This window comes from Chiloscyllium plagiosum, unplaced genomic scaffold, assembly GCF_037043375.1.
Source record: "Chiloscyllium plagiosum isolate Xiang-an unplaced genomic scaffold, Cpla_swu_hap1 HiC_scaffold_42, whole genome shotgun sequence".
Lineage (NCBI taxonomy): Eukaryota > Metazoa > Chordata > Chondrichthyes > Orectolobiformes > Hemiscylliidae > Chiloscyllium > Chiloscyllium plagiosum.
Genome location: NW_028270180.1, coordinates 35203776 through 35225241, shown reverse-complemented (window position 1 = coordinate 35225241; position 21466 = coordinate 35203776). Strand labels below are relative to the sequence as shown.

The window sequence follows — 21466 nt, the reverse complement described above, 5'->3', positions numbered from 1 at the left end:
GTACCAGTGACATTGGTGGGGAAAAGGATGAGGTTCTGCAGAGACAATGTAGGAAATTAGGCAGGAAGTTAAAAAAGTAGGTCCTCAAGGTAGTAAATTCTGGACTACCACCAGTGTCATGTGCTAGTGAAAGTAGGAATAGGATGGATGAATGTGTGGCTGAGGAGCTGATTAGGGGGCAAGTATTCACATTTTTGAACAACTGGGATCACTTTAAGGGTAGAAATTACTTGTATACAAGGGACACATTTCACTTGAATTGGAAGGAGACCAATATTCTTGCAGGGAGATTTGCTAGTGTTACTCTGGAGGTTTGAAATTAGTCAGGAGTCTGGTGGAAGCCAAAGCAATAGTGAGAAAAGAGAAGAGGCTGAGGCAGGTATTGTAGGTAAAGAGAGCAAGTCAAAAGGTCTTGGCAGACAAGAGATTGGCAGAGAATGAGGCAAGACTGATAAATGAAACTGCATTTACTTGTACTTCAATGCAAGAGGCCTAATAGGTAAGGCATATGAATTTAGGACATGGTTGAGAACATGGGACTGGGATATCATAACTATTTACAGAAACATGGCTCAGAAATGAGTAGTCCTGAGGGACAGATGGTATGGGAAGGATAGAAAGGAAGGCAAGGGAGGAACAGGGACTGCGTTTTTAGTTTGGCCTAACATTACGGCTCTACTTAGGGAGGACACTCCTGGGAGATCATCCAGTGAAGTTATATGGGTGGAACTGAGAAATAGGAAAGGGATTGTCACCTTATTGGGATTATATTATAGGCCCCTTAATCATCAGTAAAAATTGAGCAGCAGATATGTCAGAAGATCTCCGATATCTGTAAGAATAATAAGGTGGTTATGGTTGGGGATTTTAACTTTCCAAACATAGACTGAAACTGCCATGGTGTTAAGGGCTTGGATGGGAAAGAAATTAAGTATATTCAAGAAAGCTTTCTTATTCAATATGTGGATGTACCTACTAGAGAAGGAGTAATACGTGACTTTTATTGGGAAATAAGGCAGGGAAGTGACTGAGGTGTCAGTGGGGGAGCACTTTGAGGCAAGCGATCATAATTCTGTTTCTTTTAAAATAGAAAAAGGATAAAATGGATCAGAAGTTAAATTGGAGAAAGGTCAATTTTGACAGTATTAGATAGGAACTTTCAAAAGTTGATTGGGGGAAAGTTATTTGCAGGTAAAGAGATGGTTGGAAAGTGTTAGACTTTTGAAAATGAGATAACTAGAGTCCAGAAATAATATATTCCTGTTAGTGTGAAGGGCAAGACTGGTAGATGTCAGGAATGCTGGATGACTAGAGAAATTGAGTCTCTGGTCAAGAAAAAGGAGGAGGCATATGTCAGGTATAGACAGCTGGAATTAAGTGATTCCCTAGAGGTGTGTAAGGGCAATACGAGTACACATAAGAGAGAAATTAGGAGGGCAAAAAGGAGACATGAGATTGCTCTGGCAAATAGAGTTTCTTTGAGTATGTTATGGAATAAAAAGCAATTAGGGAGAGAATGGGGCCCAGTTATGGAACAGTCCAGACCCCCTCAAAATATATAAAGGAGATAGCCTAGACTCCAACATTTTGTTATTTTAAAGGTAAATGTGAGGTGATGTGTTCCAGATGCAATTCGATTGGTCAAACTACTCGACATTAGTCAAAATAGTTTATTCAAACACTATGGGCAGCACGGCCAGAGACCCGGGTTCAATTCCCACCTCTGGCAACTATCTGTGTGGAGTTTGCACATTCTCCCCGTGTCTGCGTGGATTTCCTCCAGGTGCTCCGGTTTCCTCCCACAGCCCAAAAATGTGCAGGTTAGGTGAATTGGCCATGCTAAATTGCCCGTAGTGTTAGGTGAAGGGGTAAATGTAGGGGAATGGGTCTGGGTGGGTTGCTCTTCGGAGGGTCGGTGTGGACTTGTTTCCAGGGCGAAGGGCCTGTTTCCACACTGTAAGTAATCTTATCTATAGTTAAAATACAACAAAAGACAAAGGAGCTTGTAATAACTCTATTGAAAAATTGTTTGACTACAAAATATTAACTATTCCAATATCGTAACATCCCATAAACACACCCATTGTAAAAGGCAAATTCACAGACAACTCCTTTAGCAGGCAGAGAACCAGCAGCTTTTGGCTGTAACCAAGTGAGCTTTCATTTATTCAAGATCCCAAAAAGACCCCAGAAACCATAAGGGTGGCTAAAATTACACTATGAATCGGAAGGGTTTAGAGGGATACGGGTCAAATACCGGCAAATGGGACTTGTAAGATTGGGATGTCTGGTCAGCGCAGGCGAGTTAGACTGAAGGTCTGTTTCAAACTGTGTAACTTTATGACCCCGATTTCCTAAAGTGGGACCAAATGTCGAAACCTCTGACTCAGAGGTGAGAGTGCTTTTAACTGAACCACAGACATTGTGAGTCATGCATTCTGTACATCTAGGATAACATTAACTGAAAACCAGTCCTAGATTGTGGATATAAAGAAAAGTTGCTAAGTACATTTTTTTTTTCTTCTGGTCTCTGATTGCTCTGTTCATCTCAGCAATGCGCTTTATCCAGGATGAATTTTTACACCTGTATTTGATGCTCCTTGAGCTGGTTACTCAGCAGATGCTGATACATGTGGCCCAGTAAACCACCTCTACCACCAGAATTGCTTTTTAATCAGCTACCTTTGGGGAGGTAGTGTGTCTTGGTATAGACAATGACTTATTCAAGTCATAGTGCTACTATATGCATTGTTGCTTCTGACGGAGTAGTTATGCATCACAGAGTTACAGCCTTATTTAGTGAAAGTATTCTAATTGCTTTAATGTAAAAACATCTCAAGAACAGTTTCTCTTAAATTTCTTCAAAGGTGATCACATGTCAGTGGTGCAGTAAAAAGGGTCTCCTAGCAACAAGTGGCAATGATGGGACTGTTAGAGTGTGGAGTGTCACTAAAAATCATTACATCTTACAACAAACATGTGTCTTCAATAAAACGTGAGTAGCTCCTTTTTTAACTTAAGATTAATTTAAGTTAACATGAATGAGGTACATTAAGTTTCCACAGCTAATGTTCAAGATTGCACTGACTTTTTTTGACAATAGAGAAATTATTTCAGAAGACTTGGGCAGTCTGGGCTCTCCTTGTGAACCAAACTTGTCTCTCATTTGTTGGAGCATTAGTGGCAAATATATTGCAGCAGCACTAGAAAAAGTGGTGAACATCTGGCAAGTTACTGGTAAGGCACTTGATATTTTTGTATTTTTTAAAGTGCAATTCATATCGTTACCCATCTTGATTAGAATGTAAAATAATGTGATTGTAAAATGGTACAGCAACGGTGTCCCTTTGATTTTCTTTGTCACCATGAATTGTTTGTTAGCTAATGGTACTAAAGGCTGAGAAGTCCCCTGAACATAATGGCATCCTAGCACCTTAAACGAAATAGCTATTTGTTATATTTCCAAAATTTCCTAAATTTTGGAAAAGTCCCAGTGGCTTTGAAAGCCACAAGTGAAACATCTCTACTCAAGAAACGATGTTTCAGACAACAGGATACGACATATGAGTTAGCGAAATGTGTCATTGGGGAAGTTCTGGAATTCGTTATTGAGGCAGTCATGGCAGGACTTTATGAAAAATGTGGCAGACATATTTCAAAGTCCTTGACAATATAGCCAACAGAGTAGATAAAGGGGTACTAGTAGATATAGTGCAGTTGGATTTATAACAGTATTTGACAAAGTGCTATATCAAAGGTTAAAAATCACAACACCAGGTTATAGGCCAACAAGTTTATTTGGAAGCACTAGCTTTCAGAGTGCTGCTCCTGCAAGAGGTGAATCACCTGATGAAGGAGCAGCACTCAAAAAGCTAGTGCTTCCAAATAAACCTGTTGGCCTATAACCTGGTGTTGTGTGATTTTTAACTTTGTACGTCCCCGTCCAACACCGGCGTCTCCAAATCATATCAATGGTTGCCATACAAAACAAGATTTCATGGTATTGTGGATAATTTATTAGCATAGATAGAAAGTTGGCTAATTAATCTGAAACAGGCAGTTGGGATAAAAGGATCTTTTTTTCAGGTTGACAAATGGTAACTGATGGGGCACAACTGGCAAAACAGTATTCTTAATTATTTGCAATCTGCATTATTAACTTGGATGAAGGGACCTATTATGTGGCAGGTTTAAAGATGCAAAGAAGGACAGAAAAGCAAGTTGTGAAGTGGATTAAAGGAATAAGAAATGTTGACGAGGAATAATTTACCAAATGGAATATAGTATTTGAAAATATAAGTTTGTCCCTTTGTCATGGTGCATAGCACATCACAATATATTATAGTTGTTGCGACACAGACAGAGGCATCTGGGTGTTCTCATACATGAATTATGAAAATTATCATGGAAATACTGCAGTAATTAAGAAGGCAAATTGCATGTTGGTCTTTATTGTAAAATATTCTAAGCATATTATTTTAGAATATGTGACATGGTCAATATGGAGAGGAATCTGGAACTGGGAATGCTCTATTTAAATAAGAGATAAAGAGGAAATTCCTTCTCAGTTGTTAATCTTTGAATTCACTACACAGAGAACAGTGGAGGCTGGGTGATTGGATATATTCAAGGCTGAGTTAATACAGAAGTAGAAAAGGTGGAAGCAGGAGTAGGTTTCCGGCCCTTCAAACCTGGTCTGCCATGGCTGATCAACTAACTCAGTTTCCCACTTTCTTCCTGTACCTTTTGATCCTTTTAGGTCTAACTCCTCCTTGAAAACGTTCAACATTATGGCCTCCAACATTTTCTGTGGCAGTGAATTTCACAGGCTCACCATTCTCTGGATGAAGAATGTTTTCCCCATCTCAGTCCTAAATGGCCTGGCCCACTTCCTTGGACTGATGTACAAGGCATCAGGCTGAAAAGTGAAGTTGAGAACATTATCACCTCAATAAGGTCACCTTTTAATCTTCTCAGCTCCAAGGGAATAGCCTCATCCTCCTTATCTAATCTTTCCTTATATCTAAACTCTCTCAATCCTGGTATCCTTCTCATAAATCTCCATGGATTTAACTTGCTTCCCAAAATAAGGTGCCCAGAACTGAACAATGCTCCAAATGTAGTCTGACCAATGATTTGTAGCATTGCAACAGAATTTCTTTGCTTTTAAACTCTGTGCCTCTGTTTATAAATCCATCTTATAAACCTTCCAAACAACTGTTTCAACTTATCTGGCCACCTTCAGAGAATTATGCTCATGAACCTCCAGATCCCTCTGCTGCCAGACTTTCCTCAAAGATGTACCGTGGGCCTGTACTGTCGCTCTGTGTTTCTATGACCAACTGCATTACCTCACATTTCTCTATTCAACTGGCAGGTGTCCTGTCTGTTTGGCCAACTTGTCAATGTCCCTCAGAAGTCACTCAGCATCATCCTCTCAATTCACTCTTCTCCCTAGCTTCGTATCATCAACAAATTTAAAGACTTTTAGAATTTAGAATCTGTACAGTGTGGAAACAGGCCGTTCAGCCCAACACGGCAAAAGTGAGGACTGCAAATGCTGGAGATCAGAGTCAAGGTTAGAGTGGTGCTGGAAAAGCACAGCAGGTCAGGCAGCATCCGAGGAACAGGAAAATCAACATTTCAGGCAGGAACCCTTCATCAGGAATGAGGCTGGGAGCCTCCAGGGTAGAGAGGTAAATGGTGGAGGGTGGGGCTGGGAAGAAGGTAGCTAAGAGTGCAATAAGTGGATGGAGGTGGGGATAAAATTGATAGATCAGAGAGGAGGGTGGAGCGGAAACATGGGAAAGAAGATTGGCAGGTAGGACAGGTCATGAGGATGGTACTGAGCTGGAAGGTTGGAACTGGGGTAAGGTGGGGAGAGGGGGAATGAGGAAATTGGTGAAGTCCACATTGATGCCCTGGGGTTGAAGTATTCCAAGGCGGAAGTTGAGGTGTTCTTCCTCCAGATGTTGGTCACCTGTTCTCCTGCACACATTGTACGAATTTGTCTCCTTCCATGCACATCTTTTCCCAGTCTTCTCTAAGGAATTAAAATCACCAACTGTCGCAATTCTACTTGTCCTCAGACTTTCATAGTATGCCTAAAAATGGTCTCACTTAATTCCTCCCCACTATTTGGAGGACTTGATATCGAGGTGCTGGTGTTGGACTGGGGTGAACAAAGTCAGAAGTCACACAACACCAGCTTATGGTCCAACAGGGTTATTTAAAATCATAAGCTTTCGGATGATAGTCCCTTCATCAGGTGAAGTGAGAGAGAAGCAAACAGACACAAAATTTATAGACAGAGAGATCAAGGACAGTAAGATTTTTAAAAATCAGACAAATGGTGTGAATGGACTGCCGAATAATAATATCTTCGGGTAAGCGTCCTCCAAGATGGCCTTTGTGATACACAACAACCGAGAATTGCTAACCAGAAACTGATAGCCACGTTCCATACCCATGAAGACAGCATCAATCATGATCTTGGATTCATGTCACACTATATGTGACCCTCGCACACTGTTTTGTGTCTGTAAAATCATTCTTACTGTTCTGTTTTGACACCATCAGTTTAATAAATTATGATCTCTCTACCTTAATTAGTTAGCATAGTTTTGGATTATTGATTACTTTGGTGAGACCCTTGGCATGTGACTCTTATACCTATCATGTTATCCCAGCCTTTTGTTTTTGTCTCCGTATTTTAAATTTTTTTTTGTAATTATCTCTCTGCCTCATTTAATCGGATTATAGGTCATCCCTTCACTTGTCATTGAGTTGCTGACACGATCACCTGCAGAGATTTATTATGCCTCCTCCATTGCCACAATAAATCAAACCCAGATTGGAGGAGCAACGCCTCATCTTCCGCCTAGATAGCCTGCAGCCCAGAGTACTCAACATTGACTTCTCTAATTTCAAATGACCTCCCTTCTCATCCCCGGTTCCCTTCCCAGCCCCTCCCCCCTCCTTTCCATTCCTCTCATGGACCCTTCCTTCTAGCCACCAACCAGATTCATTCCTCCCATCAACCAACCAGGTCGTACCCTCTACCCGTCTTCACTTATCCCCGCTTCACCACCTGGACCTGCCACCCCCTTTATCTGAAGCTCCCCCTACACCCACACCCAATTCTGAAGAAGGGTTACACCTGAAACATTGACTTCTCCACCTCCTGATGCTGCCTGGCTTGCTGTGTTCTTCCAGCCTCCTGCTTGGATTCCAGCAGCTGTAGTTTTTTTTTGTCTCTAACCAAGTTTGTACCTCTTCAAAGGATCCCCACTTTGAAGAGATTCTCTGCCTCCCTCAGATGTGCACTCAGTGAGCCTTTTCTCACCGCCACAGTGCCGTGACATCTTCAGCCCTCCAACTCTTTGACCCCATGATGAAACATATTTGCTACTGCAGCCACCTGGCTTTGCTCTGCTGCTGTCTTCGCAACTATCTCATTCCTCAAGGCTTACAGATACATTTTAAACCCTCCAGATTTGGACCCACCTTTGATGCTCCATACTTGCATTACCTCCAATGCCTCCACAAGCAATTCTCTCTCCAGATGCTCCACTCTACCCTCTCTGCAATGCAGAGGCATCTCCATTCCCTCTCCTCATCCCACCCCAGCTCAAGGCCTCCATTTCCCAAACGTGTGAAGGACTCTTACTATTCTACATCCAACGCAGAATGAATCCACCAGCTCAACAAACAGTTTTTCGGTTTCATATCTGATATAAACAATTGAAAGTTGGCAAAATTCTGCTCCACTCACCTCTAGTAGGAGAACTCACTCACTGTTTGAAGTCTAGGCCTTAGTTCCGGCTGCCTCCAGGCCCCGCCCCACACTGCTACCACCGCCATTACCCACGTGGAGACTCCATCCAGCACTGGGCCTCGCCAGTCCAAATCTACTTCTGGGTCAGATACTGCTTCCAGTTTGGTACCCGGGCCGTAGCAATCAACTATTGGGAAACCCAAGTACTCACCCACAACCTTTATCTCTGCTCTGGAAGTCTCCTACAACGCTGCCCTGGATTCTGCAGACAAAAACACTTGGGTCAGCCTCAGCTTTCCTCCAGCTTCTGCTACCACTTCTGGCTCCGCTCATTCTGCAACCAAGACTAGGACTCCAATCCCCTGGGTCCTATTGTCTATCTGCAGCCAGTCAACACACCTGCTTTCCCTCCTCACTCATCCACGCCCACAATGCACCTAATCCCTCTGCCTCTCCCTCTTCACCTCATCCCCCTGCACCCCTTCCCACTCCCCTCCCAATCTCCTTTCTCTCCCACATCCACTCCCTCTCTCCCCCCCCCCCCCCCCAAACACCCCGACCACACCACATTGAACCTTCACACCACATGCCATCAGCCTCCCAACCCCCCCAGCTTCCTCAGGACCCCCCACCCCCAAAACCACATCCCAGAGCCTTGCCATATATTCACTATCCCCCCCCAACCTTGGACTCTGTGATGCTGAACAGTCCAATCTCAGTAAAGGGCGCATGTTTGTGCCCCTCCTCCCCCACCTCAACAAATTCTGTACTCGCCACAGCTCGGAGCTTTTCTTCCGCTGTCTCTGCATCAGTGCTGCCTTCTTTGACAAAACCTCCCAACTTCCCTCCGAGGACCCCTTCTCCCACCTCCAACCTTCCTCATCCACCTGATCAACCACCGCCAGATCATACCTGCCCTAGGCCTCTTCATTGCAGACTGCTGATAGAACATAGAAGAATACAGCGCAGTACAGGCCCTTTGGCCCTCGATGTTGCGCCGATCCGAGCCCACCTAACCTATACTAACCCACTATCCTCCATATACCTATCCAATGCCCGCTTAAATGCCCATAAAGAGGGAGAGTCCACCACTGCTACTGGCAGGGCATTCCATGAACTTACGACTCGCTGAGTGAAGAACCTACTCCTAACTTCAGTCCTATATCTACCCCCCCTTAATTTAAAGCTATGCCCCCTTGTAATACCCGACTCCATAAGCAGGAAAAGGTTCACACTGTCAACCCTATCTAACCCCCTAATCATCTTGTACACCTCAATCAAGTCACTCCTAAACCTTCTTTTCTCTAATGAAAACAGCCCCAAGTGTCTCAGTCTTTCCTCATACGATCTTCCTTCCATACCAGGCAACATCCTGGTAAACCTCCTCTGCACCCGTTCCAGTGCCTCCACATCCTTCCTATAGTATGGCGACCAAAACTGCACACAATATTCCAGATGCGGCCACACCAGAGTCTTATACAACTGCATCATGACCTCAGGACTCCGGAACTCAATTCCTCTACCAATAAAAGCCAGTACGCCATATGCCTTCCTCACCGCACTATTTACCTGGGTGGCAACTTTCAGAGATCTGTGTACATGGACACCAAGATCCCTCTGCTCATCCACACTACCAAGTATCCGACCATTAGCCCAGTACCCCATCTTTTTGTTATTCTTCCCAAAGTGAATCACCTCACACTTAGCTACATTGAATTCCATTTGCCACCTTTCTGCCCAGCTCTGCAGCTTCTCTATATCCTGCTGTAACCTGCCACATCCTTCCTCACTGTCAACAACTCCTCCGACTTTCGTATCATCCGCAAACTTGCTCACCCAACCTTCTAACCCCTCTTCCAGGTCATTTATAAAAATGACAAACAGCAATGGTCCCAAAACAGATCCTTGCGGAACACCGCTAGTAACTGCACTCCAAGATGAACCTTTACCATCAACTACTACCCTCTGTCTTCTTCCATCCAGCCAATTCCTAATCCAAACCTCCAACTCACCCTCAATGCCATACCTCCGTATTTTTTGAAGTAGCCTACCATGGGGAACCTTATCAAACGCCTTACTAAAATCCATATATACCACATCTACCGCTTTCCCCTCATCAACCTCCTTCGTCACCTTTTCAAAGAATTCAATAAGGTTTGTGAGGCACGACCTGCCCTTCACAAAACCATGCTGACTATCCTTGATCACATTATTCCTATCCAGATGTGCATAAATCCTATCCCTTACAATTCTCTCTAAGACTTTGCCCACAACAGAAGTGATGTGACATCAGCCGCCTCAATTTCTCCACCATCCCCCCACCCACTCTAACCTCACTGTCTCAGCAACAACCCCCGGTCCAACACCCCCCAACTTCCCCCTGCCCTCAAATTCATTTGGTCCATCTTGGACACCTCCCTCCCCTTTCTTGACCTCTCCACTTCCACCTCCGGAATAAGTCTGTAGTCGGACATTTACTATAAACCCGCAAACTCTCTCAGCTCCCTGGACAACACCTCCTCCCACCCAGTATTCTATAAGAACTCTATCCCATTCTGCACATTCCTCTGTCTCTGCCGCATCTGCTCTGACAAGGAGACATTACACTTCCAAGCATCCCAGATGTCCACCTATTTTGAACAACATGCTTTTCCACCCTCTGTCATCCAGGTAGCCCTCCATTACACCGCCTCCATTTCCCGTTCCACTGCTCTGTCTGCCCCCCCCAACCAAAACGGAATAAAGACGGAGTCCCCCTTGTCCTCACCCACCACTCCACCAGTCTCCACATCCAACGCATCAACCTTAAGCACTTGCGCCAACTCCAGCTAGACCCCACCACCATCAAGAATATTTTCCCCTCCCCACCTCTCTCCACCTTCTGCAAGGACTGTTTCCTTCATTTGCACCACTCTCCCCACCAACCCTCTCACCCCCCCCCCACAAAACCCCCAGGTACCATCCTGGAAAAGATGTAAAACCTACCAGCTCACCATCCCCCTCACCTCCATCCAGGGCCCCAAACTGTCTTGCCAGGTGAAAGAGAGATTCACCTGCCTCTTCTCCAAATTAGTTTACTGCATCCGGTGCTCCCGAGGTGGTCTTCTCTACGTTGGGGAGATCGGACCTCCCAGTCACCGCCCATTTTAATTCCCCTTCCCACTTCTTTTCTGACATGACCATCCTTTGCCTTCTCCATTGTCACAACCGATCAAACTGCAAATTAGAGCAACAACACTTCATCTTCCGCCTGGGCAAGTCTACAGCATGGAGGGATCAGCATTGAGTTCTCCACTCTCCCTTCTCAAATAACCTCCCTTCCCATTCCCCGACTCCGTTCCCTGCCCCTCCCCCTCCCTTCCATTCCTCTCATTAACCCTTTCTTCTAGCCACTAACCGGATTCATTCCTCCCAACGACCAATCAGGTCATACCCTCTCCCTGTCTTCACCTATCCTCACCTCACCACCCTGATCCTCCACCACCTCCTTTATCTGTAGCTCCCCCTCCCCCGCCTCAGTCCTGAAGAAGGGTTACACCCGAAATGTTGACTTCTCCAACTCTTGATGCTGCCTAGCTTGCTGTGTTCTTCTCGTCTCCTGTTTGTATACCTTGGATTCCAACATCTGCAGTTTTTTTGTCTCTATCTGAAACTTATTATTTGACACTCCATTCACACCATTAGTGTGATTTTTTTGATCTTACTGTCCTTGATCTCTCTGCCTGTAAATTCTGTATCTGTGTGCTTCTCTCTCACCTCACCTGACAAAGGGCAGCACTCCAAAAGCTTGTGGCTTCAAATAAATCAGTTGGACTATAACCAGGTGTTATGTGACTTCTGAATTTGGTGGTCTGTAATAAATATCCTCTCATGATCTCGTTGTTCCCTTTAAAATAAATTCCCTGTGTATAAATTTCCAACATGTACTGTTTGTCAGAAACACAAATTCAGAAGGCTTTTCTTAAGTGATTTATTTTGTCTTTATAGGGGGCAAGGGGCTTCTAGACGTACAACCACATTGGGTTTCTGCTCTTGCATGGCCCGAAGAAGGTCCAATAGCCAGCTGGGCTGGTGACACTTTAGAAGTTCTTCTCGTAGGACGAATGGATGGATCTCTTGGACTCATTGAGGTAGTGGATTCATCTACTATGCACCGACTTGAACTTGAGCACTGCTACAGAAAAGATGGTAAGTTATGCCTTAATTACGGGCAGGGCAGATGTTAGCAGGTAAAGAGACGGGATCAGTGGTGCTGGAAGAGCACAGCAATTCAGGCAGCATGCGGTCTCCTCTACATTGGGGAGACTGGGCGCCTCCTAGCAGAGCGCTTTAGGGAACATCTCCGGGACACCCGCACCAATCAACCACACTGCCCGTGGCTCAACATTTCAACTCCCCCTCCCACTCTGCCGAGGATATGGAGGTGCTGGGCCTCCTTCACCGCCGCTCCCTCACCACCAGACGCATGGAAGAAGAACGCCTCATCTTCAGCCTCGGAACACTTCAACCCCAGGGCATCAATGTGGATTTCAACAGTTTCCTCATTTCCCCTTCCCCCACCTCATCCTAGTTTCTAATCTCCAGCAACATGATCCCCTTGACTTGTCCGGACTTGTCCGACCTGCCCAGCTCCTTTTCCACCTATCCACTCCACCCTCTCCTCCCTGACCTATCACCTTCATCTCCTCCCCCACTGACCTATTGTACTCTATGCTACTCTATCCCCACCCCCACCCTCCTCTAGCTTATCTCTCCATGCTTCAGGCTCTCTGCCTTTATTCCTGATGAAGGGCTTTTGCCCGAAATGTCGATTTCACTGCTCCTTGGATGCTGCCTGTACTGCTGTGCTCTTCCAGCACCACTAATCCAGAATCTGGTTTCCAGCATCTGCAGTCATTGTTTTTACCTAGGTAAAGAGACGGCCTTCACAAATGAGATAACGAGGGTCCAGAGACAGTATATTCTGTTAGGGTGAAAGGAAAGGCTGGTGAGTGTAGGGAATGCTGGATAACTAAAGAAATTGAGGGTTTGGTTAAGAAAAAGAAGGAAGCATATGACAGGTATAGACAAGATGGATCGAATGAATCCTTAGAAGAGTATAAAAGCAGTAGGAGTATACTTTAAGAGGGAAATCAGGAGGGCAAAAAGGAGACATGAGATAACTTTGGCAAATATAATTAAGGAGAATCCAAATGGTTTTTACAAATACATTAAGGACAAAAGGGTAACTAGGGAGAGAATAGGGCCCCTCAAAGATCAGCAAGGTGGCCTTTGTGTGGAACTGCAATAGATGGGGGAGATACTAAACGAGTATTTTGCATCAGTGTTGACTGTGGAAAAAGACACAGAGGATATAGAATGTAGGAAAATAGATGGTGGCATCTTGAAAAATGTACATATTACATAGGAGGAAGTGCTGGATGCCTTAAAATACATAAAAGTGGATAAACCCCCGGGCATATCCTAGAACTCTGTGGGAAGCTACAGAAGTGATTGCTGGGCCCCTTGCTGAGATATTTGTATCATCGATAGTCAAAGGTGAGGTGCCGGAAGACTGGAGGTTGGCTAAAGTGGTGCCACTGTTTAAGAAGGGTGATAAGGACAAGCCAGGGAACTACAGACCAGTGAGCCTGAAGTCAGTGGTGGGCAAGTTGTTGGAGGGAATCCTGAGGGACAGGATGTGGATAATCACAAAGATTCACCCACCTCACCCCTCGAGTGAATTAATTGCTCTACACCTCAGTCTAAAATGATCTACTCCCTTATTCCAACACTCTGTCTCCTGGTTTCAGACTTACTAGATAGGAGAAACATCCCATTCATACCCACTTAGTCACAACATGTAAGCATCAATGAGATCAGAGCTCCAATGACCCTGGTTCGATTCCAGCCTCTGGCGACTGTGGAGTTTGCACATTCTCCCTGTGTTTGCGTGGGTTTCCTCCAGGTGCTCTGGTTTCTGCTCACAGTCCAAAGATTTGCAGATTAGATGAATTGGCTGTGCTAAATTGTCCCTAGTGTTCAGTGATATGTAAGTTATGTGCGTTAGCAGGAGTAAGATGTCAAGTAGTAGAGTAGGGGAATGGGTTTGGGTGAAATACTCTTTGGAGGGTCACTGTGGACTTGTTGGGCCAAATGGCCTGTTTCCACACTGTAGGGATTGTATGATTCAATGAAAGGCAAGGTTACAGTGATCATGGGATTTCAATATGCAGGTGGATTGGGAAAATCAGGTTGGTAGTGGATCACAAGAAAAGGAATTGGTGGAATGGTCTGGCTTTTTGGAGCAGCTTGTTGAGGAGCCTACTGGGGAGCAGGCAATACTGGATTTAGTATTGTGCAGTGGGACAGACTTGATAAGGGAGCTAAAATGAAGGAGCTCTGAGGAGGCAGGGACCATAATATGATAGAATTTACTCTGCAATTCAAGAGGGAGACAGTGGGATCAGATGTAATGCTATAATAGTTTAAATAAAGGCAACTACAAGGCATGAGGGAGGAGCTGGGTAGAATTGACTGGGAAAGGAAAGATAGTGAAACAGCAGTGGCACGAATTTCTGTGAGTAATTTGAGAACAATTCATCTCGAGGGAAAAGAAGGATATTAAAGGGAGGATGAGGCAACCATGGCTGACCAGGGATGTCAAGGACAGCAAAAAAAGTGAAACAGGAAGCCTATAATGTGGTGAAGGGCAGTGGTAAACCAGAGGATTGGGATACCTACAAAGACCAGCAGAGGGCAATGAAGAAAGAAATAAGGAGAGAGGAGATTTAATTTGAGGGTAAGCTAGCCAGTAATATTAGGAAAGATTACAAGAGTTCCTTTAGATATGTAAAGGGCAGAATTGGACATTGGTCTGCTGGAAAACGATGCTGGAGAAGCGATAATGGTACAAAGAAATGCCTGAGGAACCAACTACTTTGCATCAGTCTTCACAGTGGTAGACACGAATATTGTTTCAAACATTCAAGAGAGTCTGGAGCAGAGATGAGTATGGAGCCATCACCAAGGAGAAGGTGCTACAAAAACTGAAAGGTGTGCAAGTGAATAAATCACCTGGACCAGATGGGCTACACCTCAGTGTTCTGAAGGAAATAGCTAAAGAAATAGTGGAGGCTTCGGACTAATCTTTCAAGACCCGCTGGAGTCGGGGAAGGTTCCAGAGAACTGGAAAATCACTAATGTAACTCCCCCCACCCACCCCCCTCCCCCCAAGTCGCTAATAAAGTATTAGAGTCCAATGTGAAGGATGAGATTTCTGAATATTTGGAAATACATGGTAAAAAGGGCAAAGTCAGTATGGTTTTGTCAAGGTGAGGTCATGCCTGATAAAGCTGTTAGAATTCTTTGAGGAGGTAACGAGCAGGTTTGACCAAAGAGAGTCAATGGATATTACCTATGTGGACTTCCAGAAGGCTTTTGATAAGGTGCCACACAGGAGGCTGCAGAACAAGATAAGGGCCCACTGTTAAAGGCAAGGTATTACAATGAATATCTGGTAGAAGGCAGAGTGGGGATAAAAGGGCCCTTCTCAGGATAGAAGCCGATGACTAGTGGAGTTCCACAAAGATCAGTGATGGGACCACAACTTTTCACTTTATACATTAATGATCTGGATGATGGAACTGAAGGCATTCTGACTAAGTTTGCAGATGATACAAAGATAGATGTGGGGGCAGGTAATATTGAGGAGGTGGGAAAGCTGCAGAGAGGTTAGGAGACAGATTAGGAGAGTGGGCAAAGAAGTGGCAGATGAAATGCAGTGTGGGAAAGTATGAGGTCATGCACTTTGGTAGGAAGAATACAGGCATGGACTATTTTCTAAATGGGGAGAAAATTCAGAAATCTGAAGGGCAAAGGAACTTGGGAGTCCAAGTCCAGGATCCTCTTAAGGAGCATCCAGAATAAGGTGGGGGAACTTGCAGCATGGGTTGGTACCGAGGACTTCGATGTTGTGGCCATTTCAGAGACATGGATAGAGCAGGGACAGGAATGGTTGTTGCAGGTTCCAGGATTCAGATGTTCCAGTAAGAACAGAGAGGATGGTAACAGAGGGGGAGGTGCGGCATTATTCGTCAAGGATAGTATTACAGTTGCAGAAAGGATGTTTGGGGACTCGTCAATTGAGGTAGTATGGGCTGAGGTTAGAAACAGGAAAGGAGAGGGGAGTTTTCTATAGGCCTCCAGATATTTCCAGAGATGTAGAGGAAAGGATAGCAAAGGTGATTCTCGATAGGAGTGAGAGAGACAGGGTAGTTGTCATGGGGGACTTCAACTTTCCAATTATTGACTGGGTATGAGTACTATAGATGGGTCAGTTTTTGTCTGGTGTGTGCAAGAGGGCTTCCTGACACAGTCTGTAGACAGGCTATCAAGGGGCGAAGCCGCATTAGATTTGGTACTGGGTAATGAGCCCGGCCAGGTGTTAGACTTGGAAGTAGGTGAGCACTTTGGTGATAGCAATCACAATTCTGTTATGTTTACTTTAGTGATAGAAAGGGATAGGTGTATACCACTGGGCAAGAGTTACAGCTGGGGGAAAGGCAATTACGATGTGATTAGGCAAGATTTAGGAAGCATAGGATGGGGAAAGAAACTGCAGGGGATGGGCACATTAGAAATGTGGAGCTTATTCAAGGAAAAGCTCCTGTGTGTCCTAGATAAGTATGTACTTGTCAGGCAGGGAGGAGGCTGTCGAGCGTTGGAGCCGTGGTTTACGAAGGAAGTGGAATCTCTGGTCAAGAGGAAGAAGAAGGCTTATGTTAGGGTGAGATGTGAAGGCTCAGTTAGGGCACTTGAGGGTTACAAGGTAGTCAGGAAAGACCTAAAGAGAGAGCTCAGAAGAGCCAGGAGGAGACACGAGAAGTTGTTGGCAGATAGGATCAGGTTAAACCCTAAGACTTTAGGGTTTTTAGGGAATAAAAGAATGACGAGAATAAGATTAGGGCCAATCAAGGATAGTAGTGGGAAGTTACGTGTGGAGTCGGAGGAGATAGGGGAAGCACTAAATGAATATTTTTCGACAGTATTCACTCTAGAAAATGACAATATTGTCGAGGAGAACACTGAGATACAGGCTACTAAACTAGGTGGGATTGAAGTTCACAAGGAAGAGGTATTAGAAATCCTGCAGTGTGTGAAAATAAATATGTCCCCTGGGCCGGATGGGATTTATCCTAGGATCCTCTGGGAAGCCAGGGAGGAGATTGTCGAGCCTTTGGCATTGATCTTTAAATCATAATTGTCTACATAATAGTGCCAGAAGACTAGAGGATAGCAAATGTGGTTCCCATGTTCAAGAAGGGAAGGAGAGACAACCCTGGTAATTATAGACCAGTGAGCCTTACTTCAGTTGTTGGTAAAGTGTTGGAACAGGTTAGAAGAGATAGGATTTATAATCATCTAGAAAATAATAATTTGATTAGGGATAGTCAGCACGGTTTGTGAAGGGTAGGTTGTGCCTCACAAACCTTAATGAGTTCTTTGAGAAGGTGACCAAACAGGTAGATGAGAATAAACCAGTTGATGTGGTGTATATGGATTTCAGCAAGGCGTTTGATAAGGTTCCCCACAGTAGGCTATTGTACAAAATGTGGAGGAATGGGATTGTGGGAGATATAGCAGTTTGGATCAGGAAATTGGCTTGCTGAAAGAAGACAGAGGGTGGTGGTTGATGGGAAATGTTCATCCTGCATCTGCAGTCATTGTTTTTACTAGGGTTGTTAAGGAGGCATACAGTGTTTTAGCTTTTATTAATAGAGGGATCGAGTTCCGGAACCATGAGGTTATGCTACAGCTGTGCAAAACTCTGGTGCGGCCGCACTTGGGAGTATTGTGTACAGTTCTGGTCACCGCATTATAAGAAGAATGTGGAAGTTTTGGAAAAGGTGCAGAGGAGATTTACTAGGATATTGCCTGGTATAGAGGGAAGGTCTTACGAGGAAAGGCCTCAGGCAACTGACTGTGTGGAGTTTGCACATTCTCCCCGTGTCTGCGTGGGTTTCCTCCGGGTGCTCCGGTTTCCTCCCACAATCACAAAGATGTGCAGGTCAGGTGAATTGGCCATTGGAAATTGCCCGTAGTGTTAGGTATGGGGTAAATGTAGGAGTATGGGTGGGTTGCGCTTTGGCGGGTCGGTGTGGACTTGTTGGGCCGAAGGGCCTGTTTCCACACTGTAATGTAATCTAATCTAATCTAATCTAATCTAAAAGACTTGAGGCTTTTTTCGTTAGAAAGAAGAATGTTGAGAGGTGACTTAATAGAGACATATAAGATAATCAGAGGGTTAGATAGGGTGGACAGGGAGATCCTTTTTCCAAGTATGGTGACGGCGAGCACGAGGGGACATAGCTTTAAATTGAGGGGTGATAGATATAGGACAGATGTCAGAGGTAGTTTTTTTACTCAGAGAAGTAAGGGTATGGAATCCTTTGCCTGCAACAGTAGTAGATTTGCCAACTTTAAGTAAATTTAAGTCATCATTGGACAAGCATATGGACATACATGGAATTGTGTAGGTTAGATGGGCTTCAGATTGGTATGACAGGTCGGCACAACATCGAGGGCTGAAGGGCCTGTAATGTTCTACGTTCTAAACTTGTAGGTTGAGTCACTAGTTAGGAAGACAAATAGAATGTTGTCATTTGTCTCGCAACGACTACAATGTAAAGCAGAGATTTACTTCTAAAGTTTTATAAGGCTCTGGTCAGACCACATTTACAGTATTGTGAACAATTTTGGGCCCCATACCACGGGAAGAATGTATTGGCCCTGGAACAGGTCCAGAGAAGGTTCACAGGAATGATCCCAGGAATGAAAGGCTTAACATTTATATGGGGAAGGTTTGAGGACTCTTGGACTGTACTGGATGGTGTTTAAAAGGATGGGGGGGTAGATCTTAACTGAAACTTACAGAATACTGAATGGCCTGGACAGAGTGGAGGTTGGAAAGGTGTTTCCATTGGCAGGAGAGAAGAGGACCTAAGGGTAAAAGGCCTTAGAGTAAAAGGAAGATTCTTTAGAACGACGATAAGGAGGAATTTCTTAAGCCAGAGAGTGGTGAATCTTTGAAACTTATTGCCAAAGGAGGCCAGATAATTGAGTATATTTAAAACAGAGATATATAAGTTCTGATTGCGAAGGAGATCAAAGGGTTACGGGGGGGAAAGCAGGATAATGGAGTTGAAAAACCTTTTAGCCGTGTCTGAATGGCAGAGCAGACTCGATGGGTTGAATGGTCTAATTTCTCCTCTTATGTCTCATGGTTATTTGTTCATGTGCCGATCTAAAGTCCCTTTAATGCCCCTATCTCCTGCTTCTCCCACCACTCCAGCAGTGCATTACAGACTCCTGCCACTCTGTGTGTAAAAAGCTTGCCCCTTACATCTCCTTTGAACTTTCCCTCTTCGCCTTAAATGCATACTCCCAGTGCAGTCTGTTTTGATATAACACGATAGTTCTGTTCTCACGTAATCAGTGTTATAAAAAAATCACGTCATAGCAGCACTATTTAAACTAATGGGACCAGAATCGCCAATACAGATAAAGAAAGTTCGCATCCGACAATAATGGTCTAAGTTCTTCAATTGCATTATAGCCAAGCAACACACATTATAGCAGAACCGACTGTATTAGACATTCAATTCTGGGAAAAAGATTCTGACCGTCAACCCTATCTGTGCATCTCATAATTTTATAGACTTCGATCAAGTCTCCCCTCAGCTTGTGCTGCTCCAGTGAAAACAACCTGAGTTTTTCTAGCCTCTCTTTATAGCTCATTCCCTGTAATCCATGCAGTTCTAGTTTTGTCATTTGCAAATTTTGGGATTGTGCTCTGTCTGAATCGTGAATAATTTCATGTCATTGTGACTAAACCATTTATTGTTGCAGCCAGGAAAGAATGCATTCAATCCAATATGTCTTTTTCCCCAGTTCATCTACTTACATGATGTGATTTATCACTAGCTGATGTATGACATCTCTGGTGAAAGTAAGTTCCAAATATCTGTACTCCTGCAATGTTCCAAGAATCTCGCTCTGGTCCTTCATGAAACCAGAACTGAGGGTGTAGCCGAGAAAAGATGCTATAAGCCAACATGACTGGGAATGATCACCTAATACAGCTGTTAGAGTTTAAAGAGGTTATGTCATCAAGAGCATGGTTTCCCTTCATTTTCTTACGAAATGGAAGTGGAACATCTTTAAAGAGTATAAAAGATCTAAGTAAGCAATTACTGGTTTTAAAAAGGTGCTGATTTTCTATAATGAATTACTTAAATCTTTTTGTCAGAACAAATTACTGCAGATCACAGTAGAATCCCTAAGTGTGGAAGCAGGCCCTTCAACACCAACCCTCTGAACAACATCCCATCCAGACCCACCCCATCCCTATAATCCTGCATTTACCATGGCTAATCCAGCTAACCTACCCATCCCTGGATGCCGTGGGCACTTTAGAATGGCCAATTCAGCTAACAACATCTCTAGACTCTGGGAGGAAACCAAAACACCCAGAGGCAATCCTTGCAGACACAGGGAGAACATGCAAGCTCCCCACAGACAGTCACCTGATGTTGGAATCAAACCTGGGCCCCTGACACTGTGAGGCAGCAGTATTAACCACCGAGCCACTGTGCTGCTGGAAATTGTCCTGAACATCATAAGTGCTGGAAATCACAGTGGACATATCACTGGAGGAGATTCTGAGAGACAGGATTTATGATTAAGTGGAAAGCCATAGTTTGATTAGAGATAGTCAGCATGGCTTTGTGAGGGGTGGATCATGTCTCACCAGCCTTATTGAATTCTTTGAGGATGTGGCAAAACTGTTTGATGAAGGTAGAGCAGTGGATGTGATATACATAGATTTTAGCAAGGCATTTGATAAGATTCCTCATGGTAGGCTCATTCAGAAAGTAAGGAGGCATGGGATACAGGGAAATTTGGCTGTCTGGATACAGAATTGCCTGGTAGAAGACAAAGGGTGGTGGGTAGAGGCAAGTATTCAGCCTGGAACTCGGTAACCAGTGGTGTTCTGCAGGGATCGATTCTCGAACCTCTGCTCTTTGTAATTTTTATACATGACCTGTTTGAGGAAGTAGAATTGTAAGTTAGTAAGTCTGCCGATGACATAAAGGTTGATGGAGTGGTGGATAGTGTGGAGGCCTGTTGTAGATTGAAACTGGACATTAGCAGGATGCAGAACTGGGCTGAGAAGTGGTTTATGGAGTTCAACCTGGAAAAATTTGAAGTGATTCATTTTGAAAGGTTGAATTTGAATGCAGAATACAGGGTTAAAGGCAGGATTCTTGGCATTGGAGGAACAGAGGAATCTTAGGGCCCACACCATAGATCCCTCAAAGTTGCCACTCAAGTTGATAGGGTTGTTAAGAAGGCATATGGTGTGTTGGCTTTCATTAGCAAGGAGATTGAATTTAAGAGCCATGAGGTTAGTGCTGTAGCCCTGATTAGACCACACTTGGAATATTGTGTTCAGTTCTGGTTGCCTCATTATAGGAAGGATGTGGAAGCTTTGGAGAAGATGCAGAGGAGATTTGCCTGGATGCTGCCTGGACTGGAATGCTACATGTCTTACGAAGGATTGTTGAGGGAACTAGGGCTTTTCTCATTGGAGCGAGGAAGGATGAGAGGTGACTTCATAGAGCTGTACAAGATGACGAAAAGCATAGT

The 21466-nt window shown here is 44.4% G+C and overlaps 1 protein-coding gene across 6 annotated transcripts in view; it reads left to right on the top strand.

Moving 5' to 3' along the window:
- herc1 (HECT and RLD domain containing E3 ubiquitin protein ligase family member 1) overlaps positions 1-21466 on the top strand; it is a 483062-nt gene that overhangs the window by 345489 nt on the left and 116107 nt on the right. For all 6 annotated transcript variants that reach the window (XM_087981970.1, XM_087981969.1, XM_087981967.1 and 3 more), the window contains exons 52-54: positions 2868-2995; positions 3104-3237; positions 11765-11965. In XM_087981970.1, the coding sequence (XP_087838096.1) occupies positions 2868-2995; positions 3104-3237; positions 11765-11965 (463 nt within the window). The remainder of the gene's footprint in view (positions 1-2867; positions 2996-3103; positions 3238-11764; positions 11966-21466) is intronic.